General features: G+C 54.8%; 6 protein-coding genes across 6 annotated transcripts; 2 read left to right on the top strand and 4 right to left on the bottom strand.

Annotated features, from left to right (window-relative positions):
* Positions 1-1391: 1391 nt before the first annotated feature.
* N656DRAFT_829899 (D-xylulose 5-phosphate/D-fructose 6-phosphate phosphoketolase-like protein) lies at positions 1392-4170 on the bottom strand (the record flags this gene model as incomplete). Its single annotated transcript, XM_064818590.1, has 2 exons — positions 1392-2565; positions 2602-4170. The coding sequence occupies 2 exons, from the start codon at positions 4168-4170 to the stop codon at positions 1651-1653; spliced, it is 2484 nt and encodes an 827-aa protein (XP_064669174.1). The 3' UTR covers positions 1392-1650.
* A 2760-nt stretch (positions 4171-6930) lies between these two features.
* On the bottom strand, positions 6931-9516 carry N656DRAFT_790242 (Rho GTPase activation protein; the record flags this gene model as incomplete). Its single annotated transcript, XM_064816863.1, has 5 exons — positions 6931-7091; positions 7151-8744; positions 8810-9058; positions 9128-9261; positions 9315-9516. 5 exons carry the CDS (start codon positions 9514-9516, stop codon positions 6931-6933), a joined length of 2340 nt encoding a protein of 779 aa, XP_064669173.1.
* Positions 9517-9629: 113 nt separating this feature from the next.
* On the bottom strand, positions 9630-10549 carry N656DRAFT_142664 (uncharacterized protein). The gene has a single exon (XM_064808626.1). It carries the CDS (start codon positions 10359-10361, stop codon positions 9837-9839), a length of 525 nt encoding a protein of 174 aa, XP_064669172.1. The 5' UTR covers positions 10362-10549; the 3' UTR covers positions 9630-9836.
* A 4147-nt stretch (positions 10550-14696) lies between these two features.
* Positions 14697-17234, top strand: N656DRAFT_755063 (MFS general substrate transporter; the record flags this gene model as incomplete). The annotated part of the gene is made up of 4 exons (XM_064813097.1): positions 14697-15125; positions 15274-15599; positions 15706-16119; positions 16197-17234. The coding sequence occupies 4 exons, from the start codon at positions 14697-14699 to the stop codon at positions 17005-17007; spliced, it is 1980 nt and encodes a 659-aa protein (XP_064669171.1). The 3' UTR covers positions 17008-17234.
* An 812-nt stretch (positions 17235-18046) lies between these two features.
* On the bottom strand, positions 18047-20071 carry N656DRAFT_790264 (HPC2-domain-containing protein; the record flags this gene model as incomplete). The annotated part of the gene is made up of 2 exons (XM_064816869.1): positions 18047-19500; positions 19534-20071. The coding sequence occupies 2 exons, from the start codon at positions 20069-20071 to the stop codon at positions 18047-18049; spliced, it is 1992 nt and encodes a 663-aa protein (XP_064669170.1).
* A 2477-nt stretch (positions 20072-22548) lies between these two features.
* N656DRAFT_780317 (uncharacterized protein) lies at positions 22549-24358 on the top strand. Its single transcript, XM_064815354.1, has one exon. The coding sequence runs from the start codon at positions 22918-22920 to the stop codon at positions 23944-23946; it is 1029 nt and encodes a 342-aa protein (XP_064669169.1). The 5' UTR covers positions 22549-22917; the 3' UTR covers positions 23947-24358.
* The last annotated feature ends 73 nt before the right edge of the window (positions 24359-24431 follow it).

Genomic DNA, 24431 nt, shown 5'->3' with positions numbered 1-24431 from the left:
TGCTCCTGCTCAACCGCAGCAGTAGTGCACAAGTGTTCGACAACATCTCATCGAGGGCGGAAACGGTAGAAAATCCGGCAGTTGGGAATTCTGAGCCGGAAGGACACCTGGATGAGGGAGCGCGAATCAATCTTGTAGAGATTGTACTGTATCTTTGTAGATTCCTCCGTAAGACACTTCATTACGTATATGTTCGTGTTGATCTGTTGTGCGGAATGCGTTGTGCTGACATGTTGGAATTGCGATCCATAGCGGGATGCCAATCGCCAATTCCCCATTCCCAATCCCCCGTTGCTGGAAATGCGCGTGATTGCCGAGACAAGCTAACCTGTCACCTTACCCTCGCCTTTCCCCTTTTCGTCGTTCCTCGCCCCACAGAGGGGTAACCACAATTGGCTAACCATCTTCTTGGGTCCCCACCAACTCTTCGTCATTCTGACTTGTTTACCCACTCGCCTCGAGTAATTGCTTGCGACAAAGGCAAGACACTTTGTATTGACCGTCCTGCAGCTCTTGCCATAGGTAACAGTCCTTGCTCAAGAGATGGTATATGTGAGTGGTCAATGCGTGCTCCTTTCTAATTGGCAGTTTGTTGTGAAAGGGAGCCGAATCACCTTGCCAATCGGCATCGTTTCAATCTCAGGTTGTGGCCACGTGCAATTGAAAGTTGCTGGCAGAGTTGATGCCTCAGCCGGATTTTGAAGTGCGGACTTTCTAGTCGAGCTAGTGTACAATACAATCTCGAACACTATACAACCGTAGTACCGTATTGTGCCATATCACTGCAGTTCTTGGTCCTGTGTAACCAAGCTGCTAGCATCTAGGCTCAGTCAGGTGGTATTGGGCGGTCACTGTGGGCTCAAGAAACATTTCGAATCTTCTTCAGCCAGTGGCCTCCTCTGCGTCAGACCAAGACCAGCCAAAACCCCCTCCTTAGCTACAACAACGAGCACTCAGCCCCCTGTTGGACGAACCTAAACAGGAAATATCACAAAAGGCACAGCCAATGGAACATAACATTGCAAAGGTATGGCAGCGAGGGCAGCCACTGCCTACACGTACACTACACATGTATGTGTAATGTACACTTACACAAGAAACCGAACCCGATCGGCATCCAGTCGCCGGACCGGGCCAACCACGATCATCCGTTCCACTGGTGCCGTGGAGCCCCCTTCGAACTTTCCGCTTACATACCGAACACCGAGGAAGTAGCCATTCTACACGGCCAACAGTATCCGTACTCAAAATCCCTTGCTAGCTCCGCTGGAAACAGGGAGTAAATGATGCTACTCTTAAACAAAAATAAATGAGGCAGGGGACAATGAAATGAACAAAGAATTTCAACAATTGTCATCGACGAATCAAGCCGATGTGGCACCCTTGTAAGTAAACATCTGAACCTGTATTTGCTTTCCCCAACTTAACAAAAAAAAGCTGGATTCAACCTATTCTATTTCTACGATAAACACCAACGCTGGACTCAACTGCTCTCTTAGACTTGCGTACCCCATCGCTTCTCAATAGGCTCCCTCCCTTCCTAGTACACGCTCACTTGATCATCATCCAGTCGAACGCCTGTATCCACGTTTTCGTATTTTGAAAAGGGGTACAGTACGAAAGAACCTGTAGAGATCAAAAGGCCCAAGCTCATCCCATCAGCTTCGGAATAGCCGCCTTCCACAAGCCCGTATGCGGCCAAGTCCAGTTCTTCAAAAACGGCGGGTCGATGCCCGTCTCGTAGGCCTCGTTGCGGGCCTTGATCTGGGCGCTGTGCAGCGCTTCGCGGGCGGCCGCGCCGCGGTTGCGCAGGTGGGGGATGCGGTCGATGGCATCCATGGCCAGGCTGAAGCGGTCTGTCTGGTTGCGGATGGCCAGCTCGAGGGGCGTGTCGATGTTGCCCTTTTCCTTGTAACCCCTCACGTGCAGATTGGCCGAGGATCCGGGCCGCTTGTAGGCCAGGCGGTGTACCAGCCAGGGGTAGCTGTGGAAGTTGAAGATGATGGGCTTGTCGGCCGTGAATACCGATACCCACTCCGCGTCCGTCATGCCGTGCGGGTGGTCGACGTGTGAGATGAGCTTGAACAGGTCAACAACGTTGACGCACCGGATCTTGAGTTCGGGGAAGTGCTGCAGCAGGAGGTCGATGGCGGCCAGCGACTCGTGTGTGGAGATGTCGCCGCACGACGCCATGACTACGTCCGGCTCCTCGCCCCGGTCCGTGCTGAACTGCGGCCATATGCCGATGCCCTTGGTGCAGTGCACGATGGCGTCCTCCATGGGCAGGTACTGGAGGTGCTCCTGCTTGTCCGCCACGATAACGTTGACATAGTTGGTCGAGCGCAGGCAGTGGTCCATGCAGGACAGCAGGCAGTTCCCGTCGGGCGGCAGGTAAATGCGCACCACCTCGGGACTCTTGTTTGCGACGACGTCAAGGAAACCAGGGTCCTGGTGCGTAAAGCCGTTGTGGTCCTGTCTCCACACCACCGCCGTCAGAAGGATGTTCAGAGAGGCCACCTTGGCTCTCCACTCCACCTCCAGACACTTCTCGAGCCATTTGCAGTGCTAGGATCCGTTAGCGATGGTCGTCCTTCCACTCACAGGATCGGGGCGGGAGCGTACCTGGTTGACCATCGAGTCAATCACGTGGATGAATGGCTCGTAGCTGTTCAGCAGACCATGGCGGCCGCTGAGAACGTAGCCCTCCAACCAGCCCTCGCAGGTGTGCTCCGAGAGAATCTCCATCACCCGGCCTTCCCGGGCGAGGTTTCCGCCATTGCTGTCTTCTTCAAAGTACTCGCCCATCCAGACTTTCTTCCCCGCCTGGTAGACGTTGGAGAGTTTGTTGGACTCGGTCTCGTCGGGGCCGAAGAGACGGAAGTTTGTTTGGTTCGCAGCCATAACGTCCCTGAGAAACTTGGCCACGTTCTGCATGCTGGCGTCCATGGTAACTGCGGGCTTGTCCACCTTGATGGCGTAGTTGCGGAAGTCGGGCATCCTCAGGGGCTTCCGCAACAGGCCGCCATTGGCCACAGGGTTGGCGCTCATGCGGCGGTTACCCGTCGGGCAGAGGGCTTTGAGTTCGGGACTGATCTTGCCGTTGGCAAACAGACGATCCGGCTCGTAGCTGCGCATCCACTTCTCGAGAAGCTTGAGGTGCTCCGGATTGGTGTGCACGTCGGTGATGGGTACCTGGTGGGCGCGCCAATAGCCTTCCAGGTATTTGTCGTCGACCTTGCGGGGGCCGGTCCAGCCCTTGGGGCTGCGAAGGATGACAACGGGCCACATTGGCCGGAAGGCCTTGCCAGACTCTCTAGCCTGCTTCTGAAATTTCCGGATCTCCATCACACAGTGCTCAAGGGTCGCGGCCATGGCCTGGTGCATCGAATTGACTTCGTCGCCCTCAACAAAATACGGCTGGTACCCGTAGCCGAGGAACAGGTTCTCCAGCTCCTTGTGACTGATGCGGGCGAGAACGGTGGGGTTGTTGATCTTGTAGCCGTTCAGGTGTAAGACAGGCAGGACGGCGCCGTCGGTAATGGGGTTGAGAAACTTGTTGCTGTGCCATGACGTCGCGAGGGGACCTGTCTCGGCCTCGCCATCGCCCACCATTGTAAGGGCAATTAGATCGGGGTGGTCGAATACGGCGCCAAAGGCATGGGATAGGGAGTATCCCAGCTCACCGCCCTCGTGAATGCTGCCGGGGGTTTCGGGAGTGGCATGGGAGCCGATGCCGCCAGGAAATGAGAATTGCTTGAAGAACCTATGCATGCCCTCCTCGTCTTCCGACGTCTCGGGATAGACCTCGGAGTAGGTGCCCTCAAGATAGGCCTGAGACAAGACGGCGGGAGCACCGTGACCGGGACCGGAAATGAAGATTGAGTCGAGATCGTACTTGGAGATGAGCCGGTTGAAGTGCATGTATGTGAAGATCTGGCCAGGGGCTGAACCGAAATGGCCGAGAAGACGGGCCTTGAGGTGCTGTGTCCTGAGTGGCTCCTTGAGAAGCGGATTCTCGCGGAGGTATATCATGCCCAGACTGAGGTAGAGACTGGCCTTGAAGAAGTCATTGTACTTGTTCAATTCGTCTTCTGAAAGAGGAGACCCCTTGATAGTCGAGCGAGCAGGCCCAAACGGGCTGATGCTCTCTGGCTGTTTCGGATCGCTCATGCTCGGAGCGCTCTGGGAACAAGGAGAGAACGGAGTGATGACTGAATTGGGGTATTCGCTGTACGTTGGGATTCAGTATGTGTTGTGTTGCTCTGTTCAGTATCTGGATTGCCTTTCTGCACAGCGCAGGCGAGGAGGGTGTGGGATTGACTTTTATAGATTGGCTCCTGGATTGCATGATTCATCGATACAGGTTTCGACCACCTGATTTGAAGGTTGTTGAGGAGTCGTACAGCAGCTGTCTAACCTAACTGGCTCGTCCTTCATCCTTCATCCAACAGGCACATCAAGCCATCGCAACACGGAGCGGCAACCGCCAAGATGCCCTGATTGAGTTGCGTCAATTGCCATGGAGACATTCGATCTTCTGTTCGGGCCACCCAGAATTCCCAATAGTGGTGTGGCCAGCTGCTGGTTCCGAAGCGATGGTAAGGGCGCCATTGGAGAGTTTCTCTCAGGGGATCGATCATGGCAATGCGTTGACGGTGGGATCCGCTAAGGGAAGTGCCGTACCTGCCTCCAAGTGGTCTGATGTCGATGGTGATGGAAAGTGGAGCTAGATGCACGTAGCGGTCCAATCAGGGCCATGACAGCATCCGTGCGAACCGACCTTCACAACCCGCGCGCTGTGACCTCCGGCGTTCCTTCCCCTGCCCTGAGCTACCGGGCTATCTCCCAGCATCCAGGCAAAGCTCGGAGCTCCCATGCTCGCCATGTCAAGAATCCGTGTCTTCATGTCGTTTGCCAATTGGGTTGGGAATGAACGAGCCTACAAAAATGAGTGGTTCATTTATGCCGTTTCCCATCTTTCCTCGCGGACAGAAACGCTTTGACGGAAGGTTCATAAGGTTAGGATGTGATCCCCACTGACGTATTGCCGTCGAGGGCGCCAGGGTTAGGGGAATGGGGCCTTTGCCGCATCGGCGGACCGCGAAGTACCTACACTTACACAAAACGGTGCAGAAGTGCCCGGATCGGCTGATGGAGAGAGTGGGCTGCCGAGTCTCAACCTTTCCAAGGGGCCTGGAACGTTTTTGGGATTCTGGCGCCTCCGGCGATTCCCGCACAGCATCACCTTACCTTGCCCGACTGCGCGAATCATGCTGAACAAAAGTAGAACGTTCACTGCTTCCCATAGTTAGTTCCAAGCTGGGCAAACATTTCGCCCTGGGTGCGAGGAGGTCACGCCATCTGAATTGTCAGACGCCCTGAAGTCCAGGTTGGAGGAACCCAGCGTTCACCTGAACCAGGGATGAAATGATCCATTCCATCCCTACTTTCGTATTTCGGACTTTCACACGCCCTGCGTCATCAAACCTTTCGGGGTATCAGCTTCTGATTCCCTTCGTCCCTTCCCGAAGCTGTGGCTCGAGACGCAGTAGTTACACTCGACTACACAGTCTTATTGATTGGTTTGGAGCAACTATTGTTCGATGGATGCGTTATCGCAGTTTGGAGACAGCCAACAACCTCGAGTCTCAAACTCCACGTGGGGAAGCAATCAGCAACACGCTGTACCCCACTCACAACTCACGGCCCGCCGTACAACTCTAGTTGGGCGGCCCGGTAAGCCGTTTACTTGAGATTGGACAGTGGAGTAGCCTCGCAACGGACAAATTCATTGATGGAACATGGATAGACTCTCACAACTGACTGTCAGTCGCATTTTATAACCTTCATTCCTCTCCACTGCCGTGGGCTATAATATATACTATCTAGTTCCTTGCTAGTACGTAAGGGTCAAGCAACACCCCGAGCCAGGAAACAAACCGACCGCAGTGGAAGCAGCAAAGGAGACAAGGATATATCCACAACCACGGTGCGGGAGAAACAGAAATGAAATACGTAGCTCATCACAAGGAGACAAGACAACCGCCCACAGCAGGCAAGGCTATAACCCTCCTAACGGCCCAAGAAACAAAGGGCAAAAAATGAAAGACAAAAGAACAGAGAACCTCTTCAAACCTACAAAAAGACCACAGCAACCAGCAGGCCGTCCCCGGACCAGCCGAACCACCAGCCTGCCTGCCTGCCTGCCTGCGCGACTGGATACTTTGCTTGCCTACAAAATACACATACTGAACCACGCAAAAGGAAAGCCCCCTTGTCGCCGAATCCATCGTAGCATCACATTACCGCAGCGCCCTAGACCGACCTCCCGTCTGTCGCATCGGCTCACACAGGTAACCTTCCTCCTATGCTTAGCCGAGACGCATCTCGCCGCTATATCGTCATCCATCCGTCACGTCACCGCCAACACCATCGCTACCCTGTTGTATTCTGATTCCTTCCATCTCCATTCCCGCCATTAGAGTTATAGTATTCGTTTCTTTGCAGTTACCAGAACCAAAAAACCAAACCAAGTAAAAATACCCAAACCGGACCAGGAAAGCAAACACTCCCGCAACTCAAAAGAATACCGCCGACAAACCAGATCGATTGGCGGTGTGCGGGGTGGGTACAATAAAGAGGAGACAGGATGAGGCGAGACAAGGGACGAGTATAGAACTTTCAAACTCGAAACAAAATGCAGGCTGCGACAGTGGTATCAGGGCCGTGTCGTGTACAGCGGCGCAACAAGCCAGTAGACAGAACATGCAAACAAGGAAATCACCCACCGCCGAGCCCAAAACACAACGCCGATTTCCCATTCCCCAGCTCTGCGGTATTCGATCCAAAGGCGAGTGAGGGAAACGGCCAAAGAAAAACAAACCGGCGCCAATTGCCCAAAAAGACAGGGGAGAAACCAGGGAGGTGGATCTACCACCCCTTCTTTCTCGCAAACCGCTTGTTGAGCAGTGCTAAAACCTTGGGAACGTTAAACTGGACGTATTCCAGATCCAAGTCATCCTGGTTGTCCTTTTGCATTTCGAGCAAGTCGTCGAGCTTCAGATCCAGCTCAAGTAGTCCTCGATTGCGCCCTGGTTGTGAAATTCTGCGTTAGCGAAAGCTGGTGTCCGATGAGCATTGGAAAGCTTACCCTTGTAGTGCAGTGAGATGACGAATGTTCCCGGAAGAGGGCTCGTGAAATTGAAGTAGATGTTAGCTCTCCTATTATCGGGAACGTTGCTCTTCTGAATGACACCCTCCTTCTCGAGCTGCTGGTGCGTGAATTTGTATGGTCCCAATACTTGCTGTTTCTGCTGCTTTCGCCTCGTGCCCTCGCTCTGGCTGCGCACGTTGTGGAGGTAATTCTTGTACGTCTCAAGCTGGCCGACCAGGTAGGTGTTATGATCGCGAATCGTCTTGTAGACCTCTTCGAGCTTTTGCGTCTCAAGAAGCACACCTTCCTTGAGGGAGCCTAGATGGTGAAGCTCTTGCTCCACCTCGTCTCGCAGCAGGCTGAACCCGTCGCTCTTATCGACGACTCTGAGTTCCTGCAGCTGGCTGAGCAGCTCCATCGCCCGAATGCCCTTGCGCACCATGACCGCATCGTTCTTAGACGTAGCAGCAGCGTCGGCGATGCGCTCGAGCCTCAACGGCCGCTTCGCCACCGAGGATGTCTGAGGAATAGTCCGCAAGATCTGCACGAAGATCGATTTTGCCTCCATGAAGTATATCTCCTCCTGTGCGATATCCAAAGCGGCCGTCAAGTCATCCATGGCAGTCTCCCATTTGCTGAATAAGGGCAGATTTATGACCTTGTTTTCTTTCCGCGGCACCTGAGGTGGCGCGGGCCCCAGCTCGTTCATGATGATCGAAAGATGCGAGTTCTCGTCCTTACAAAGTACCGCCTTATGTTTCTCGATCAGCGCGTGCATGGCGTAGATTTCGTTTAGTGTGATGGAGAGTTCGAGGTCCTTCTTGGAGAGCGCCACGTAATTGTCCATCTCAAGGCTCTCGTAAAAGTCCTGAACTTCACATAAGTCCAACATGAATCTGTTGACCCTGTCTTTGTTCTGGTGGATGAACGGCTGCAGCTTCGCCATGTATGGTTCCTTGGCATACGAGGGCTTATTCGCCAGGTTCTGCAACATCTTCGCAATCAGGGTCAGTGTCCTCCTGGGACGCTCGGCCGGCGTTCCGTCGATGAGCATATATGACTTTGGAGTCACAATGGCCGGGTTGATGAAGCGAAGGAAGAAGAAACCACCAATGAGAGTGCAAATGACTTGGTCATTAGCGTCAGGGTACTTCCTCTTGGTCAGACTCCGAATCTGTTTGCAGATCCACCGGATGCCATAAGGCGCCTCCTCGAGACCGTCGATGATGGTCGTTAGAAATCCGTTTGCAATTTCAGTAAGCATGGTCAACCGCGGCTCGATGATGGCCTGGACCTGAGGATTTTCGGCTGCCTGCTCTTGAGTGATGCCCTTCGGCAATGATGCCGGTAGACTTCCCGTGTCTTCTTCAATCTGTTCAATCATACGCTCGTAGACCTTGAGAGGATTGATTTCCAAATCCAAGTCCTTCAGTTCGATCAGGCTGTTGATCCTATCGGCCAGAACCGACTTCAGGAAGCTTTGGCCCGGTCCTCTCCTTGTGTATGTGGTCATCATCCGCGAAACCGGCGTGTTTGCGCGCAAGAGTGATGAATACTCGGGCGTATTATCAAACTGATAGGTAAGGACGGACTGTAGTCAAGTTGTCAGTAAAAAAAAAGAGGGAGCTGTCCATAACACCATCCACCGCAACGCACCTGAAACATGGTCAAAAGCAGATGCTCTTCCCGGCTCTCGTACTGATTCCCATAAATAGTGAACATTACGGTCTGCAGCAGCGAGTCAATCTCGGCCATTGAAACCAGCCGGCAAAGGTGGGCAATGTGTCTGGGCTCCGACTGCAGCAGAAACAACAAGTTCCCGTATCTTTGCGTCTTTTCGTCGTTGGGGAAGACACCTTCCTGCATCTCGGCCGCTTCTTCAAGGTGACTCGCCACTTCGTTTTGCTGGCGGCGCTGTCAGCATGGATGCACACGACGATAGGCCGATAGGCCGCAGATGACAGGACGGCATACTTCTTCCAAAGCCATGCGGTTCTGGATGAGGAGAGCAATGCGTGAATCCAGATACCGGACATCCTTCTCTAAAACAAAATTTTTCTTGGATTGCGACGAGATCTTTGCTTTGAGGTCGCGCAAGACTTTTTGGGCTATCAGGACTGTCAGTACCCTGCGAGGTCGCAATTGGGCGATACAAGCGCACCTTTGGCAAGATCGTCTTCAATGACCAGATCGGATTCATTTGCCGACATGGACATGTACAAAGCCGACATTGAAAAGCGTTTTGACTGGCGGGCGGACCGCGAGCCATCGTAGGAAGACATTGTGTTCTGGCGGGATATCGGCTGGAATGAGGAAGAGGACGCTGTCGATGCTCGTGATGGTGTCTGTAGCATGACGGACATGTTGGCGATCGCCGTCGAGGGCGATCTGCAGGCAGCTAGGGCCTGTGGCCTCCTGGAAGCGTGAGTGATGAGCCGTCAACACCGGCGGCGGGGGTTGCAATTGAGCTGGTCTAACGAAAATATTTTTGTTGTGGGCGTTGTGGGCGAAAGGCGTTGTCAGGACCCGACGTAAACCTCCTTGGTCGTCGCACGATGTGTCAGGTAGGAGGGGGTTTCGCTAGGCTATGGATGCGGCCGATAGCAAACAGAAACGGTCGTAATAAATTAGAAGCGATATTGAGATAGCTAAGGCGAATGTCGATTGAGCGAGATTGAGTCTTTCAGTGGCTTGGGTACCTCGACAGCGAAAAGGCTTCGTTCGTGCGTCTTGTTGAGCCGTTCGTGCGAGAACGACGGGAAGGGGATTGGATGGCTGGTGAACGAGACTGTGGGGCCGTCAGCGAGTGCCACAAAGGACAACAATTTCGAGACCAGCGAGCTCTTTGGTCGGGAAAAAGCCTGCGAGTGTCGAAACGGCCTGGAATCCGGCGCTCAGATGATAAGAGACGAGGCGGCGGCCTGTATGCGTGTCGGTCGAGTATCGATGGCTGCCGACGGGAGAGTTGATTGAGTGAATTGATGAATGGGTGCGAATTCTGTCTGGACGCTTCGAATGCGGGAGTTGCGCGCGTCGGGGGTAGTGGGCCCCTCGCAAAACTTCCGGTTGGGGTGGTGCCTAGCGCCGTCAGGGCCGTTTTTGTGCTGGGGCCAGTCAATTCAGGGGGCCCAGCATCCACTCGTTGACCGAGCGCAGGAGACGGAAACTGGAAGCTCGTTTTCCCGCAAGACCTGATGGAAAGCAGCATGCGGGGGAGAAGGGAGTCTACAAAAAGGTTGGAGATGGCGGGCAATCTTTGCGACAAGGCTACTGTAATTCAATGGCTGTGTGAAGATACGAAAGTACCTAGCTCAAAAGTGAGCCTAAGCGACACCATTACAAAGCAGAATAATCACAGTAATAAAACGGTTAGTTAGCTGGGGCCGAAAGCTTGACTTATGTCGGAATTGGATGTCAAGTACACGTGCACAGCGTTCCATGAAAAGATGGTGGTCCAATCCGCATTCTCGTAGTCTTCTCCGTAGTGCCTGTGTGAACACGCCGTTTCCCTCCTGGGAGGCTTGTCCCGCGCCAATGCAGCGTGGACCTGCAGGACGATGGACGCCGTTTTGCGCTAGTATCATCAGTTACACCATTGTACTGTACTGTACCAGGTAATTAACAGACGGCCAAAGCGAGCAGAGATAAGGATACCTACCCAAAGTTACTCCGTACAACGTAACGTACAGAGCATCACGATATATAATGTATAGGCCACGGGTATGTACCTGTAATGTACAGTATGTATATAGCGTACATACTCGTACTGCCCTATCTCCGTAGTTCAAGTTTTCAACTCCCTGCAGTATGTAAATATTGCGCGCCTGCTATAGGACTCTCCTCGCCTGAATCCCAACCCATCCGTTTTCATGTCGCATTTTCATCCACTCTAGTCATTGGTCACGTATATGTCTCTTTATTTGAGCCGGTTCTGCGAGAATAGGTAGGTTAGAATTCCATAGTCATAGGAAGGTAAGCAGATAGGCGTTGTCTCCAATACATAAGAAACCAATTCATCAAGCTGCAGGCGCCCTGGCTCCTGGCCTCCTTGTCTTTGCTGAGTGGATCGGCTGCGTCTCAGCAGCGAAACTGGAAAGAAACTGCCGGCTCAGTACCAGGGCATGTACCTCCGTACAGTATCGTTACGTAGGTATTTATGGGGCTCCGGACGGCGATTGCTCACTGTGAGCGAGTGCCCGGACCCCTCCCGAGCCCCTAAAGAGGACGGGAACAATGGGGAATTGGTCGAGTTTGTGAACAACCTAATCCGAAAACCCACTTCTCATGTTTCATCGGATGGCAATCTATGCCGGTTCCTTGTTCCTGAACCATCGTAAGATTCGTAAGTCCCCGTCTCAAGCGATCAGCAACGAGAACAAGGATTGCAATCCTCGATCGACTAACATTCCTTGGTTGAGCTAAAAATGAGTTTCTCAATCTTGATCCCTGTGTCTGTGTTCAACATATAATTATTGATCTTCCGTTGTGGGAAAATGTTAGATACTGGCATCTCAAATATGAAAATACGGATTTGACGGGCTTGTATTTTACTACGGAAACTGAACTACACTAAAGTACCGGTAAGTTACAATTTCCAAATCATCGGGGGTAGTGTACACAGTAAGCACTGAGAGTTCAGAGAAGTCGAGTGTGTTTCGGGCCCTTGCGGGAAGGAGAACCATCCAGGGAGCAGGGGAAGAAGCAACGTGATTCGCGAGTCACCCACACCTTTCCAACACTTTCACACCCCCTTGTTCCAACGTAGGCCGACCGGCCGAGGCTAGGGCCAACAGATAACCACTTGGTGACTTGGTAACTTTGTACATAGGTATCCGTAGGTGGATGGTATATTGCCCTTCCTCTATATGTATGCACTTACGATACATCAACCTGATGACTCCGAGGGTGTATTTGGTTTTGTGGTCAATTGTTCGAAGCATAGTCACGCCCTCCACGTAAAGGGCGTTGCCATTGCTGTGCTAATGAAGAGCAGGGGATGATCGTCTGTGGCAGCCTGGCATATAGATAGTTTCCCTCCGTTTCAGTGAGGGAACCCGGAATCGACTCCAGTTGTAAGCTACCTATCTAGTATGTAGTAAAATGTTTAGCGGTTTAGCGGTTCAGCGAAACTCGCGTTGCAAACCCCGTTATGTTATGGCTACCTAGATTCCGATCAACATACGTGTACGGGCGTGAGCCAATCAAGGGTCCTTCGGACAAACTTTGTTGTTCCCAGCCGTCTGGGACAGCGCATGGAGCTCATCCCCCCATGCCCAACCTCACCGTTACGCAACGAGAATTTGGAATGGCTATCTATCAGCAAACGCCGCATAGATTGGATTCGCCAAAGCAATCTTTTATCATACACTACCTTACGGTCCAAGCCCTGATCCAAAAGGCGAGGCGGTGTTACAACAGCCAAAGGACCCGATCCACTGGTCTCGAGGGTCCCGAGTACCGTACCCAGGCCTCTCATGGTTGCCGTGGATTGGCAGTGTTTCAAAAGGTTGCCAGACTTGTTCAACTTCTAACTACATCACAGCCTTGCCACACTCTGGCAACCGCATCAGAGGCGCAAGCAAGCATACAAGCCTAAATGCGGTGATCGCGCTGCTGCTATCTCATCCCGACAGTGTGGTTACACCATGTTGTTCCTTCCAATCATGCGCTTCTTGGAACCCCTGCAGCCCTGTCATCTTTTAGTAGGTGCGTCCGTGTGGGGTATTGTACATATTCGCTGAAGTAGTTGCAGGCTGCGAGTTCTTTGCAGGCAGGCACGGACATCTAAGAAACCTTGAAGTTGGGTTGTTGAGCCGGACTTGCCGCACTTGCTTCCTGTGTAAGTGTATGGAGTTGCTGTATGCAGCGAGGCTACCATGTCGATGGTGTGTGCTCGACCAAAAAAGCCGACAGACGGGAAGAACAATGAAGTCATCAGGTCAGCAGGCCAATTTTGCGGGGAGAAAAAGAAACATGTCCTCGTCGATCTTTCAATGCGCCTGTTGGTTTTCATCAGCTCCGGGAAAGGCGCTTCGGAGCTAAGACGGGATAGGAAAACAAATAGGTACTGTACCTAGGTGCCCCATCAGGCAATTACACCTCTCCCAGTGATTTCGGTTTGAGACGGTCCTGTCATCCCTAGCGAGACGGATAATTTTTCGAGACAGCTGAACTGCTTATTTCCTCCCCTGAGAGGGAGAGCTGATCAAAGGAGCAGGCAGCTGATAAGTATCGGAGACATCGCTGCCCAAGCAAACCCGAAGGTTGACTACGGAGTAACGTTAACCACAAAACCTCGAACCAACGTCCTGGCCTACTTTCTTCCTATCCAACCCCATCTGTAACCTGATCGGACGAAACGGTCAAGGCAATCCTCTGGCGGCAGCGATGACTACAAACAAGGTGCTCGATACAATTTATCGATCCAGTGTCAGGGCCATATTTACGGGCCTGTAGTAGTTTTTAGGATCAACACTCGTCGGAGCCGCTCGCGTCCTCGGTGGCAGCCGCAACCTTTGCCGAGATCCGGCCCCCGAAAGACGGCGCTGCGCCGTCCCCCACAACTGCCCGGTACCCACACCCACAGCTTTGTTACCGCTGTTTAGCCTCGGCAGAACCGGGGTATCTACACAGTGATTGGGTGATATCCATGTGCTTCCTTCGTTCCTTGCACCGGGTTTGTCATCAACCAACCATTCACCCACCATCAACGGGTGGTAAACCCGGCAATCATTTTGGGTAGGCTCGGAGGGCTCGGTAGAGTATGTAAGGTGCACTTGGTAAACACTGACGGACCTAAGCTAGCAATTGACCGAACAAACCAAAAGAGCTCTCCTTCAAAGAAGGGCCAGCGGAGAACTGCAAGCTACAGCGGGCCTATACAGCACACATGCACCCCGGATTTGAAGGATTCTTTTGTTTCTCCCAGTGAGCCGGGATACGTTGCGAAGGACTCGGCTCGGCGCCAGATAGCCCGGGATCGGCATCGGCCGACTTTGGCCGTGGGAAACGTTAAGGTGGGAAAAGGGGGGTAAGATAACTTCAGCCCCACCAACCGGAGTTGGGCAGACACGCCAGACCGTCCCTTGTATCCCCCTTGCTGCAGAAAGCGTGTAGGTAGTTCGGGTGTTGAGGCAGGAGAAGAGAATAAAAGACGGGGCACCATGCGGATCGCGCGCTAATGTATGTAGCATTGAGGTAAGGGGGATTGGGAGCCCGGCGGTAGGATTCGCGGGAAGTGGATTGTAGAATTTCTACGAAGTACGGTGGACGTTATATCCGGGAAGCTTGACCCGACCTCGCATCGGCACCGGCAGAGCCCTTACAGTCTCCTCACATAAGGTATGCTTCCGTCTAGCCCACTTGCAAATCTGCTAATCCAACCTGAAGCTGAACCTTAGAGAACTGCTATGTCTTCCCGCCTCGGTTGGTGATATCTTCGAAGCTCCTACAGGGCGGTGTTATTTCCATGTACCCCTAGGGTTCCACTACCACTCACAATATTTTTTTTTCCCTCCCTTGAACGAACTGAATCCCGGCAGCCATGGCTGGCCAAGCCCCAGATCTAGATCCAGAAAAGCATGCGCCTAGTGCGCTGGGGGATGCGAAGATATCAGGAGCCGGTGATAATGGCTCCTCATCGACATTAGACGGCAACTTGAGCTTCAAAGCAACCAAGGAGACGGCATCTCATCCAGACTGCCAGCATAGTTTGACCACCACCCATAGCCGCAGCCACTCACGCTCACGCTCTTCTTCGCTTGATACGGACCCCCTCTCCCCGCTCGAACATGCCCTGGCGCGAGCTTCGTCGCTCCAAGAGACCGACTTGGCCATCGCAGAAGCCGAGTCCCCCCCGGTCGACCTCGCTCACGCTCACACACGCACCTCCATTACCTCTGCCGCCTCACGGCCTCCTGATTTTGAGGTTACCCTCGATCGAGACGACCCGGAGAACCCACGTAACTGGCAAGTACTTTTATTCCATGTCTCGCAACTGTTCGGAAATCATCATGATGTGTTTTGTGCAAATCTGGATATAGAGACAGAGAGAGAGCAACCCAGTCCAGTGGAACCAACTGCCCATCATCCGTGACGAACTAATCGGTTGCCTACGGTAGAGAAAAAGGCCCCTATGGTACCGTGCCTGGACCATCTTTGTCGTGTCGTACGCCACCTGGGTCGTGGTGCTCTACAGCACGAGCTACACGGCCACGGTGCAGGGCATTATGGACGAGTTCGCCGTGTCCTCGCGAGCCCTGGCCACCCTGGGCCTCACGACCTACCTCCTCGGCCTCGCCGCGGGTTCCGTCGTCGTCGCCCCCATGAGCGAACTCTACGGCCGTCGCATCGTCTACCTGGCCTGCCTCGCCGTCTTTGTCGTCCTCATCGTGCCCGCCGCCCTCGCGCGGTCGCTGACGGAGATGGTGGTTGTCAGGTTCTTTGTGTGCGTTTGTTTTCGAAACCCCCCTACTTACCCCTTTTGTTTTGTTATTTTTTGTTGTGTGTAACAGAACTATTCCCAGGGCTGACGAAAACGGGGGAGGGACCAGAGCGCTTTTCGGAGCCGCCATGATTTCGAACGGGCCCGGGACAGTGGTTGACATTGCGGACCCGGAGTACCTCGCGCTGTGCATGTCGCTGTGGTCCGTGGCGCCGCTCAACGGTCCGACGACGGGACCCATCATTGGCGGATTCGTGTACGAGTCGCTGGGCTGGCGCTGGGGCAACTGGCTGGCCATGATCCTCGGCGGCGTGGCCGCGCTCATGCTCGCGACGGTCAAGGAGACGTACGCCCCGACCCTGCTCAAGCGCAAGGCCGCGCGCATGCGACGCGAGACGGGCGACGACCGCTGGTGGTGCCGCTTCGACCAGAGGATTTCGACGCTGCACCTCCTCAAGCTCAACCTCAGCCGGCCGTTTGTGCTTGCCGTCACCGAGCCGATCCTGTGGTTTTTTAACACCTGGTTAGTGGCGCTTCCCCTCTGTTAAATCAAACAGAAGGGGACAATGATCTCTAATAAGAACCGTCATACCCCGGCAGGATCTCCGTCATCTACGGCATCCTTTACCTCTGCTTCGTCGCCTACCCAATCGTCTTCACCCAACACCGCGGCTGGTCGGTGGGCATGTCCGGGCTGGCCTTCATGGGGATCGCCATCGGAACCCTGCTAGCCATCGGACTCGAACCCGTCTGGCGGCGACTCATCAACCGCTCAAGCAAGCCACGCGATCCCGACGACGACTCGGGCCGGCCCTCACCCGAGGCAACCGCACTGGTCATGTGCGTCGGCGCTCTGCTGACCCCCGTAGGACAACTCATCTTCAGCTGGACCTGCCTGCCCGCGTCCATCCACCCGGCCGTGCCCATCGGGCTCGCGGGGATCCCCTTTGGCATGGGCAACACGCTCTCCTTCATCTACGGCTCCAACTACCTTGCGGGCGCCTACGGCATCTACGCCGCCTCGGCCCTGGCGGGCAACGCCGTCATCCGCTCCGCCATCGGCGGCGCCCTGCCCCTCGCGGGCCCGGCCATGTACGACGCCCTGTCGCCGCAGTGGGCGGGCACCCTGCTGGGCTTGCTCGAGGTGCTGCTGATTCCCATCCCCTTTGTGTTTTACCGCTACGGCGACCGGATTCGTGCGCGGAGCCCCGTCATCAGGCAGATGCGTGAGGAGCAGATGAGAAATGAGCGGAGGCAGGCCAGATTCGCGGCCAAGAGGGAGAGGGATTCCGGGGGGAAGGGATCAAAGGGAGGTGGTGTTGGTGTTAGGGAAGGGGCTGCTGGGACATTGGGAGGAGCGGGTGCCCCGTTGCAGCCCCAGTTGTCTGCTCAAGGAGTGGGCATACCTTGATAAGTGTCAACCGGCATACGGCGGTGCGCGGCCGTTTCTGCATTTACCCACCAGCGGTTTGCATAGCAGGGTATAACGTGTAAAAGTCATGGCCAGGTCTATGATGTATGTACAAACATAGAATCGGTAAGACTCCATCATATCCATAGGTAAGCTGGGTATGCATAAGTACAGTACTGGTATTCTTCCACAGCCGCCGATCACTACCGATATTACTAGAATAGCTGTCTGCAAACCTGCTATTATTCGATAAACCAACTCGACCGCTGATCACATGGCACCATAGAGAATGGTATCTCCCTACCAAATATTTGTCAGAATTCGTGTCTATTCGCTTGCTCTCCACTCAAGCTAGTCTACACCCGGAGCACTAAAACTGTCGCTGCTTAGCAAGGAAGTGCGATCTCTTCCGACTCAAACGAACCCTTTACCCTCCGACTGGTCATTCCTGTTTTGCCTCCCGTTCTCCGTAGTTCTTGCGCCTACGCCGGCAGCGTTGGTTGGGAACTTTGTTTTCGGCTTCTCGGTCGCCGCAGACGGTTAGGCCAATGTCCAGGGACGGGCGAATACAATAGATAGAAAACAGAGCCATGTGAGGAAAACGGCGCCGGAAATGAACTGTCTTGCCGAACAGCATGTAAAGAGGAGAACAGAAAAGAGGGAGAGGAGCGCGAACCATGCCGTCCTACCCGGACTGAGACCCATCGTACCCGTCCGTAAGTATGCCTCTCGATAACGCCACAACAGATAAGGGGGAAAGCGAGACAAAGCAAAGCCAGTGTGTCTCTGAATGCCGAGGTACAACTCTCAGAACGCCTGCCAGACCAAGAGAGCAGCACACCGACGCCGCAACCTGCTGACACCTGGACTTAATTCCCGGCCCCCTCTTTCATGAATAATACAGCCCAACCGGGGTCAAGGCCGGGTTGAGAGGATAGATAACCTCGAAGACCACGTTCCCCAGGGACCCTCCCCATTAATACATAACCCTCAACAACAGGTGCGCACATCCATGAATGTGTTGTATGTGTCCGCCAACTCACATGGTGATCCCAGACACGGCGCCTTGTGCCGCCGAGGCACCAAGCCCTAACACGCCATTGGCCACCGCAGCTCCCGGACTCGCGCCAGTTTTGGATGACAACTGCGCAAGCTTCTCGCGCTCCGCCTTTTCCTTGTCCCTCTGCTCCTTCTCCAGCTTTGTGATTCTCGGCTTCCTGACCGTCCCGCCTCTCGAGCCCGGCCCACCCCCACGGCCGCGGCCACTGCTTTCACCGCGCGCCGCACCCCCTCTGCCCCGACCTCTGCCCCCGCGGCCTCGTCGAGGGGGTCCCTCAGGAACAGCAGGCTTCTCGATCTCGGGTATCAGCGGCCCGCTGTAGACAAAGAATCCGTCCCGGCTAGCTGCCGCCTGCTCCTCCCACAGCAGCTCCGAGTCATCGACAAAGTCGTCGTCCTTGTCATACTCGTCCTCTTTGAAGTTGCGCTTCTTCCTAGCCGGCTTGGCCGGAGCCGCCTCCGGGCCGCTCATGCCCAAGCCGGTACCATTGGCCGCCCCCATCCCGCCCATCTCGACATTACTGTTTTCGGCGTCCGACTGCTGCAAGTCTTCCTCCATTTCATCCCCGGACTCGCGGCCGCTCCCATTCTTCTCGAGTGCAGCCGTGGCCGCGGCGATGCGGGCCTTGCGCTCCCGGCTGGCCGCCAGCCGCGGGTGCAGGGCGTCCCAGCCGTACCGCTCCTCGGCCATGCGCATGAAATTGACATACTTGTTGTTCTCGCCCGGTTTAAGGGGTATGTGCAGCGATATGCTCGGCGCTTCAATCTCCTCGCCGGGGCGAACTTTCCCAAAGTCGAGAATGGAGCGCCCTTCACCGGTGGGAAGGGGCGGGAGCGCGTCCTTGAGGCTGTTGATTTTTGGTGAGGAGGAATTGCTGCTGCGGGCTTTCTTGTTAGACTCGCGTTCCTGCTGCACGACGGCGGCAATCTTTTTGCTCGGCGCGGTTGCCGGCGCGGCGGGCGTCGCTGTGGCGGCTGTTGAGCTTGGGACTGTAGTCATGCTGGTGAACGAGGTGGATTTTGACTCGGGTTTGCTTGCAGAGATGGGTGCCGGGGGAGGGGGCGGAGGCCGTCTGGCATCGGCAAGGGTGGGTTTGGGGAGAGGTTGAGGAGCGCTGCGCACAGCATTGGAAGGAGAGGGCGGCACGGAAACTGTCTCCGGAAAGCGTGCCTGAGGTGCGGGATTGCCATACTGCGTATTAGACAGTATGGGGGAGATAGCGCTGGCGACAGGGTGTGGATCTACCAGGCTGGCAATCGAAGGAGACGCGCTGGCCCGGTTGACTACGTGAGTGGGCGCTCGGGGCGAGCCGAGTGGGCCCGTTCCGTACGAATCTCGGGCCGCCACGGATTCTCGAATTGGATCGTAATTTCCCCGGATTGGGTCAAACATCTGCCTCGCAGGCGCGGCGGGCTGGAGTTTGGGAGGCGGCTCTTCGTTTAGGAGGTTGTGCATCTGCATCGAACCCTCTCGCTTCGGGGCAGGCTGGGGATATGCGACCTCGGAAAGAGGTGGACGCGCATTCAGAGCCATCCGCATTGACGTGAGCTCGGTGATTTTTGGTTGGCGGGGCGGGCCCGAGGCAGACCTCGCGTCCATCTCCGAGGTTGCATCGCTGCCCTCGGTTGCTGCGGCCTTCCGCTTTCTCTGGGTGGGAGGGGCATTAGGGTCTTTGGGCTTCCGCGGGCGACGCTGTTTAGGTTGATCGGGATTTGTGGAGTTGCCATCGGCCGGGGGGGCCTTGGGTTTGACTGTGCTGCCGGGTTTCCTGCCGGGCTTCTTCCTCGGAAGGCCGGCGGCGGTCAGTGGGATATTTTGGGGGGTTTCGGCGGGCTGGTGTTGCTGCATGATGCCAAATCGAGATGCTGAGCCAGGATCGACGATAATCTCATCCATTTCAATATTAGCGCGGCCGGCGTTGATAATCCTAGTCGGAGAGCCGGGCTCCGAGAGTGCCGAGGGCGGTGATGACAACGACGGTGATGAGCTGTTGTGCTGCTGCATCTCGACCTGTCGTGTCCGCCACCCGCTGTCAATCTCCAGCGGGCAAAAGAGCCACTGAAGAGGATGTCGAACAAACACACGGCCCTATTCCTTTACTGCGATGATGTCCGGTTGTAACTGCTTTGCAAAAGAAGGGGAGAATGAACTCTAAACAGATTAAGGCAACAACTGCCACCTCAATAATGCCCCTTGAAAGGGTCAAAGAAGCAAAGACAAAACAAGGTAACGGAAGCTCGCCAATCGCCTTTGGTGAGATGTCTGAGGGATGATAGAGAAACTCCAAGAGCTGGCGTTGCGTTGGATGATTGGCTGTTTGATACCAAAGGCGCCCCAAACTCTCCCCAAACGAAGGTACCGAAAGTTGTGTGCGTTGAGCGGAGGAGGAAAGGTACCTTGGCACCCAAAGCGTTGGAAGTCGAGCCCAAGAGACAAAAGGAACCGTTGTGGTTGGCTGGTCGGCTGAACTGGGCCCAAGCGTCGATGTGTAGCCGACTGTGACTTTCGAATCGAGTTGCACAGGTGGAGATGCCAGCTTCTGAATACCTTCAATCATCCAAGACGCTGCAAATCTGACCACGGTCGGCCGACAAAAAGCGTAAAACAGTACCCAGCGTACTGGTGCGCGGCCAATCAATGCGTATGATTCAATTCGGCAGAGTCCGCCGAGTTTGAATCTGGCCTTTGCACGATGCAAGAAGGAGAAATGGCAGACGATTTAAATGGGTTTTGCACTTTGCACCCGAAAAGTCGACTGACTTTGTTGCGTTGCGCGTTAAGAACAGAGAAGAAGGGGGGAAATTTGGGGGATTGCGAGAGAGGCGAGAAGAACCATGGGGAACGGCTGCGTTTTGGTACCTACACTCATTTATTATTTTCACAACTGGCAGTGGAAAACCGGGGCCTCAGATGCAAGGGAAATTTTATCTGGAAAAAAAGAACTAAACCACCAGGGCGGCCTGGCTGGCAGAGCTTCAACGGGCGCCGATGGAAGAGAGCGAGCCAAAGGGGCCAAAAGGGGGCCAGAGCGGCGGGGAAACACCTTGGAAATGCGGATGGATGGGATAGGGGATAAGAATGGGTGCATTGACCGAGGAGCGGAGCCAAGCGAGGTTCGCAAGATGGAAATGCTGTCAGCGTTGTCCACAACCAGCGGCAGACCCATAATCAAATTCGGGATGCACCGCACCGCGCTAGAGACGGAAATGAGAAACACCAGAACGCATGGATAGAGTACTCCGTACAGGACCTCTATCCGTACTCGAGGGAGCCGGCAGGTAAATTGGGGTCTCAACGCCAAGGAGTTGTCCAGTAAACATACGATGTATGTACAATACAGTACAAGACCTCCGTTGTGTAGTGCAATGTATCAAGAAGCAAGCCAAACCAAGAAGGGAAATTCGCACAAGGAGGAAAGAGAACGCGGATCCTGTTCGGTCATGGGTCAATCAGCGGACGCCCGCCGCAGAGCGCGCAGGCGCCGTTCTCTGGTTTCCTGGGCCCACCCGAGAGAAATCGGGTGTTAGGCATGACTTCTTTTGAGGTGTGACAGGGGTTGACGACTCTGATCGAGAAGAGAGTGAGGAAGACGTTCGTAACTCAAGTGGGGCCCATGCTCGTTGTGTGCCGAAGACGCGGAAGAGGCTCGCATCGCCGCGTGGTAGCTTAATGTACAGTACGCCAATGGTACAAGAGCGGATCCCGAGACAAGTACGATGTACCTCCGTATATTGGAGAAGCACATCGAATTTGAGGTTATAAGACGGACCAGGGCCCTGGCGGGTACATGTCAGCGGGCCCAGTCCTTGTACCCCACGACCCCGTTTCGAATATGTGTGGGTGCTGCGTGACATCTCTGGAATCCGCAGCTCCGCAATTCGAGACAGAAACAGTCGGCTGGAAGCCGGGACTTAGGACAAGGCCGGCACACAGTGGGGGGCATGCTGCACATGCCACATGCAGCAGGAGAATGCTTCGATTTGCGAGCTGCAGCCTGGGCAATTTCAAGTTCAAGCCTGAGGAGTTTGGGCAAGGATTGATACATTTACTAGGTAAACACCTTTGGCGTTGAAATATTTAGATATGATGACACTTATTTGGGCAGTAACGGTAGACAGCTTGTTAGGCTACACCCTGGCCAAGACTTTGTATCAAACGGAAAAGACCCTCCATTTGTGACTGTGCTCGCTGTGCTGGACAAAGGACTGAATTCGACATTGAACACTGGACATGTAGGTTACTCAGACTATATGGCTAGGCTCCTGGCACATCACCCCTTTATTAACCTCAGGTAGTTGAGGTAGTCAAAACTGGCACTTGAACGAATACTCATTTGATCTTATCATCCTGGCGAATGTGCACACAGTGTGTACTTCGATTATTACAAGTACAGTACCTATACGGTGTAAGTAGCGGCGGGCAAAAGCGGAGCTGGAGATAAGATCCTGTCAGATAGCGTTAAACAGCTTGATGGAAATATCCATTGAAACCCAACTTTTCCAAACCAAACCCAGTGAACTTGACATTTGCACAAAATGGACACCACTCTAGAGGTATTAGACGTCAAAGAACGAGATATTGGTGATGACCAGACGCCCAGCTTCCCAACACCGCCAGCGCCGACACCGTCGGTCAGCGGATTCCCTCCGCACAAGAAACGAGTATCAGCGTTTAAGCAGCAGCGACAGGCGAAATCGCCAGCCGCTTCACCTGCTCCAGCTACCTCTGCAACCACAGCTTCACACGTATTCGTCAAACCGCCAAACCAGAATGGCCTTCGCTCACAGGCAACGGCAGACGCGGACGAGAGGCGGCGCATCGACCAGGAGAATCAGGCCGTGATAGACTCAATGTCGCCTGAGGAGATAGCCGAGGCCCAGAAGGAGCTGTTCGCTGGTCTGGATCCCAAGTTCATCCAAAGGTTACTGAGCCGCGCGACACTCGACGAGCCGAGCGGACCGTCACCATTTGACGCCGTTCCTGCATCAACACCACCATCATCATCAAGGTTAGATGTCCCAGCAAAACCACCCCGCGCGACAGTCGAAGACGAGCCGGAGGAGCCCGAGACGGTCCCAGCTCCAGCGCCAAAGGGCAGCAGCAAACCCAGAAAAACAGTCACCTTTGACGAAGACGACCCCCCGCCGGTGCCTCCAGCCGACCTCTTTCCCGTGACAGAATCCGGCGCCTCGCGCAAAGACGACAACACCACCAACACCAACCCCGACACAACCCTGCCGCCACCCAAAACCCACTTCCCCCGCCCGCCGACCGTACCCGACCTCGACCCATCCGACCCTGACTTCCTCGAGACGATGCACAAGAAATTCTTCCCCACCCTACCCGCCGACCCGTCCAAGCTGGCCTGGATGGCGCCCATACCGTCGCAGGACTCGCCCGCGGACCGCGAGTCGCCGTACTACCCGGGGCAGGAATCCTTACCCGTCTCGGCGCTGCGCTTCGACTTCCGCGGCGCCCTGATCCCCCCGCGCCTGAGCCGCACCATACCCGTGACCAAGGGCCTGCACCACCACGGCGAGGCGCCCGAGGCGGCCGGGTACACGATCCCCGAACTAGCCCGCCTGGCGCGCTCGGCCGTGCCCGCGCAGCGCTGCGTCGCCTACCAGACGCTAGGGCGCATTCTGTACCGCCTTGGCAGGGGGGACTGGGGCGGCGGCGCTGGCGGGCGCGGCGGCGACGAGGACGACCTGGCTTTTGCCCTCTGGCGCTGCGTCAGGGAGGGCAAGGTGCTCGAGAGCCTCGAGGAGGAGGCGACTCTGCCCGAGGGCAGGGGCCATCTGAGTGCCAAGGCCTACGCGACTGAGGCGTTGTGGCTGTTTGAGAAGGGCGGGTGGAGGGAAAAGTGGCGGGGGTTGTGATCTTGACGGATCGTTTACTGGGACTATGGTCTGGACTCTGGAAGGTGTAGGCATACTCTGGGTTGGAAAACGTTGGAAATCGCCCATTCGTTCATTCACAAGATGACCGGGAAATGCAGTGTAATTCCATCGTCCCGATTACCGCGTTGGGAGGTATGCCTGATATACGTACATACCAAGAATGAAGCGGACGAGGAATCCAAGGCAATCAAACAACCGACACCAACCGAGCGAGCAAGCATTATCCATAAGGTCGAACGACCAGATGACATCTCAAACATAGCGACAATCAAGGACATATACTTCGTTGCACTTTCATGACCCCGTCCGTCCTCCTTTCCCTCTCCTCCCTTTCTATACTCCGCCGAACCCGATCATACCCAGTGAATCCTCCCGGACCAATCCCGACAAGACCATTCATTCCGTTACATGCTATGCGAAACCGAACCCAGGGCCAGACGCAGCCTGACTCATAACCACACATT

The sequence above is a fragment of the Canariomyces notabilis genome, assembly GCF_033297395.1.
Source record: "Canariomyces notabilis strain CBS 508.74 unplaced genomic scaffold N656scaffold_14, whole genome shotgun sequence".
In the NCBI taxonomy this organism is placed as follows: domain Eukaryota; kingdom Fungi; phylum Ascomycota; class Sordariomycetes; order Sordariales; family Chaetomiaceae; genus Canariomyces; species Canariomyces notabilis.
Note: the sequence above shows the minus strand (reverse complement) of the source record. Positions and strands in the feature narration are given on the sequence as shown.

What these genes read in the sequence shown, in the direction of transcription:
- N656DRAFT_780317 (XM_064815354.1), top strand. Translation starts at nt 22,918, where the DNA reads ATGTCGCCTGAGGAGATAGCCGAGGCCCAGAAGGAGCTGTTCGCTGGT.
- N656DRAFT_142664 (XM_064808626.1), bottom strand. Translation starts at nt 10,361, where the DNA reads ATGCTGCTTTCCATCAGGTCTTGCGGGAAAACGAGCTTCCAGTTTCCG.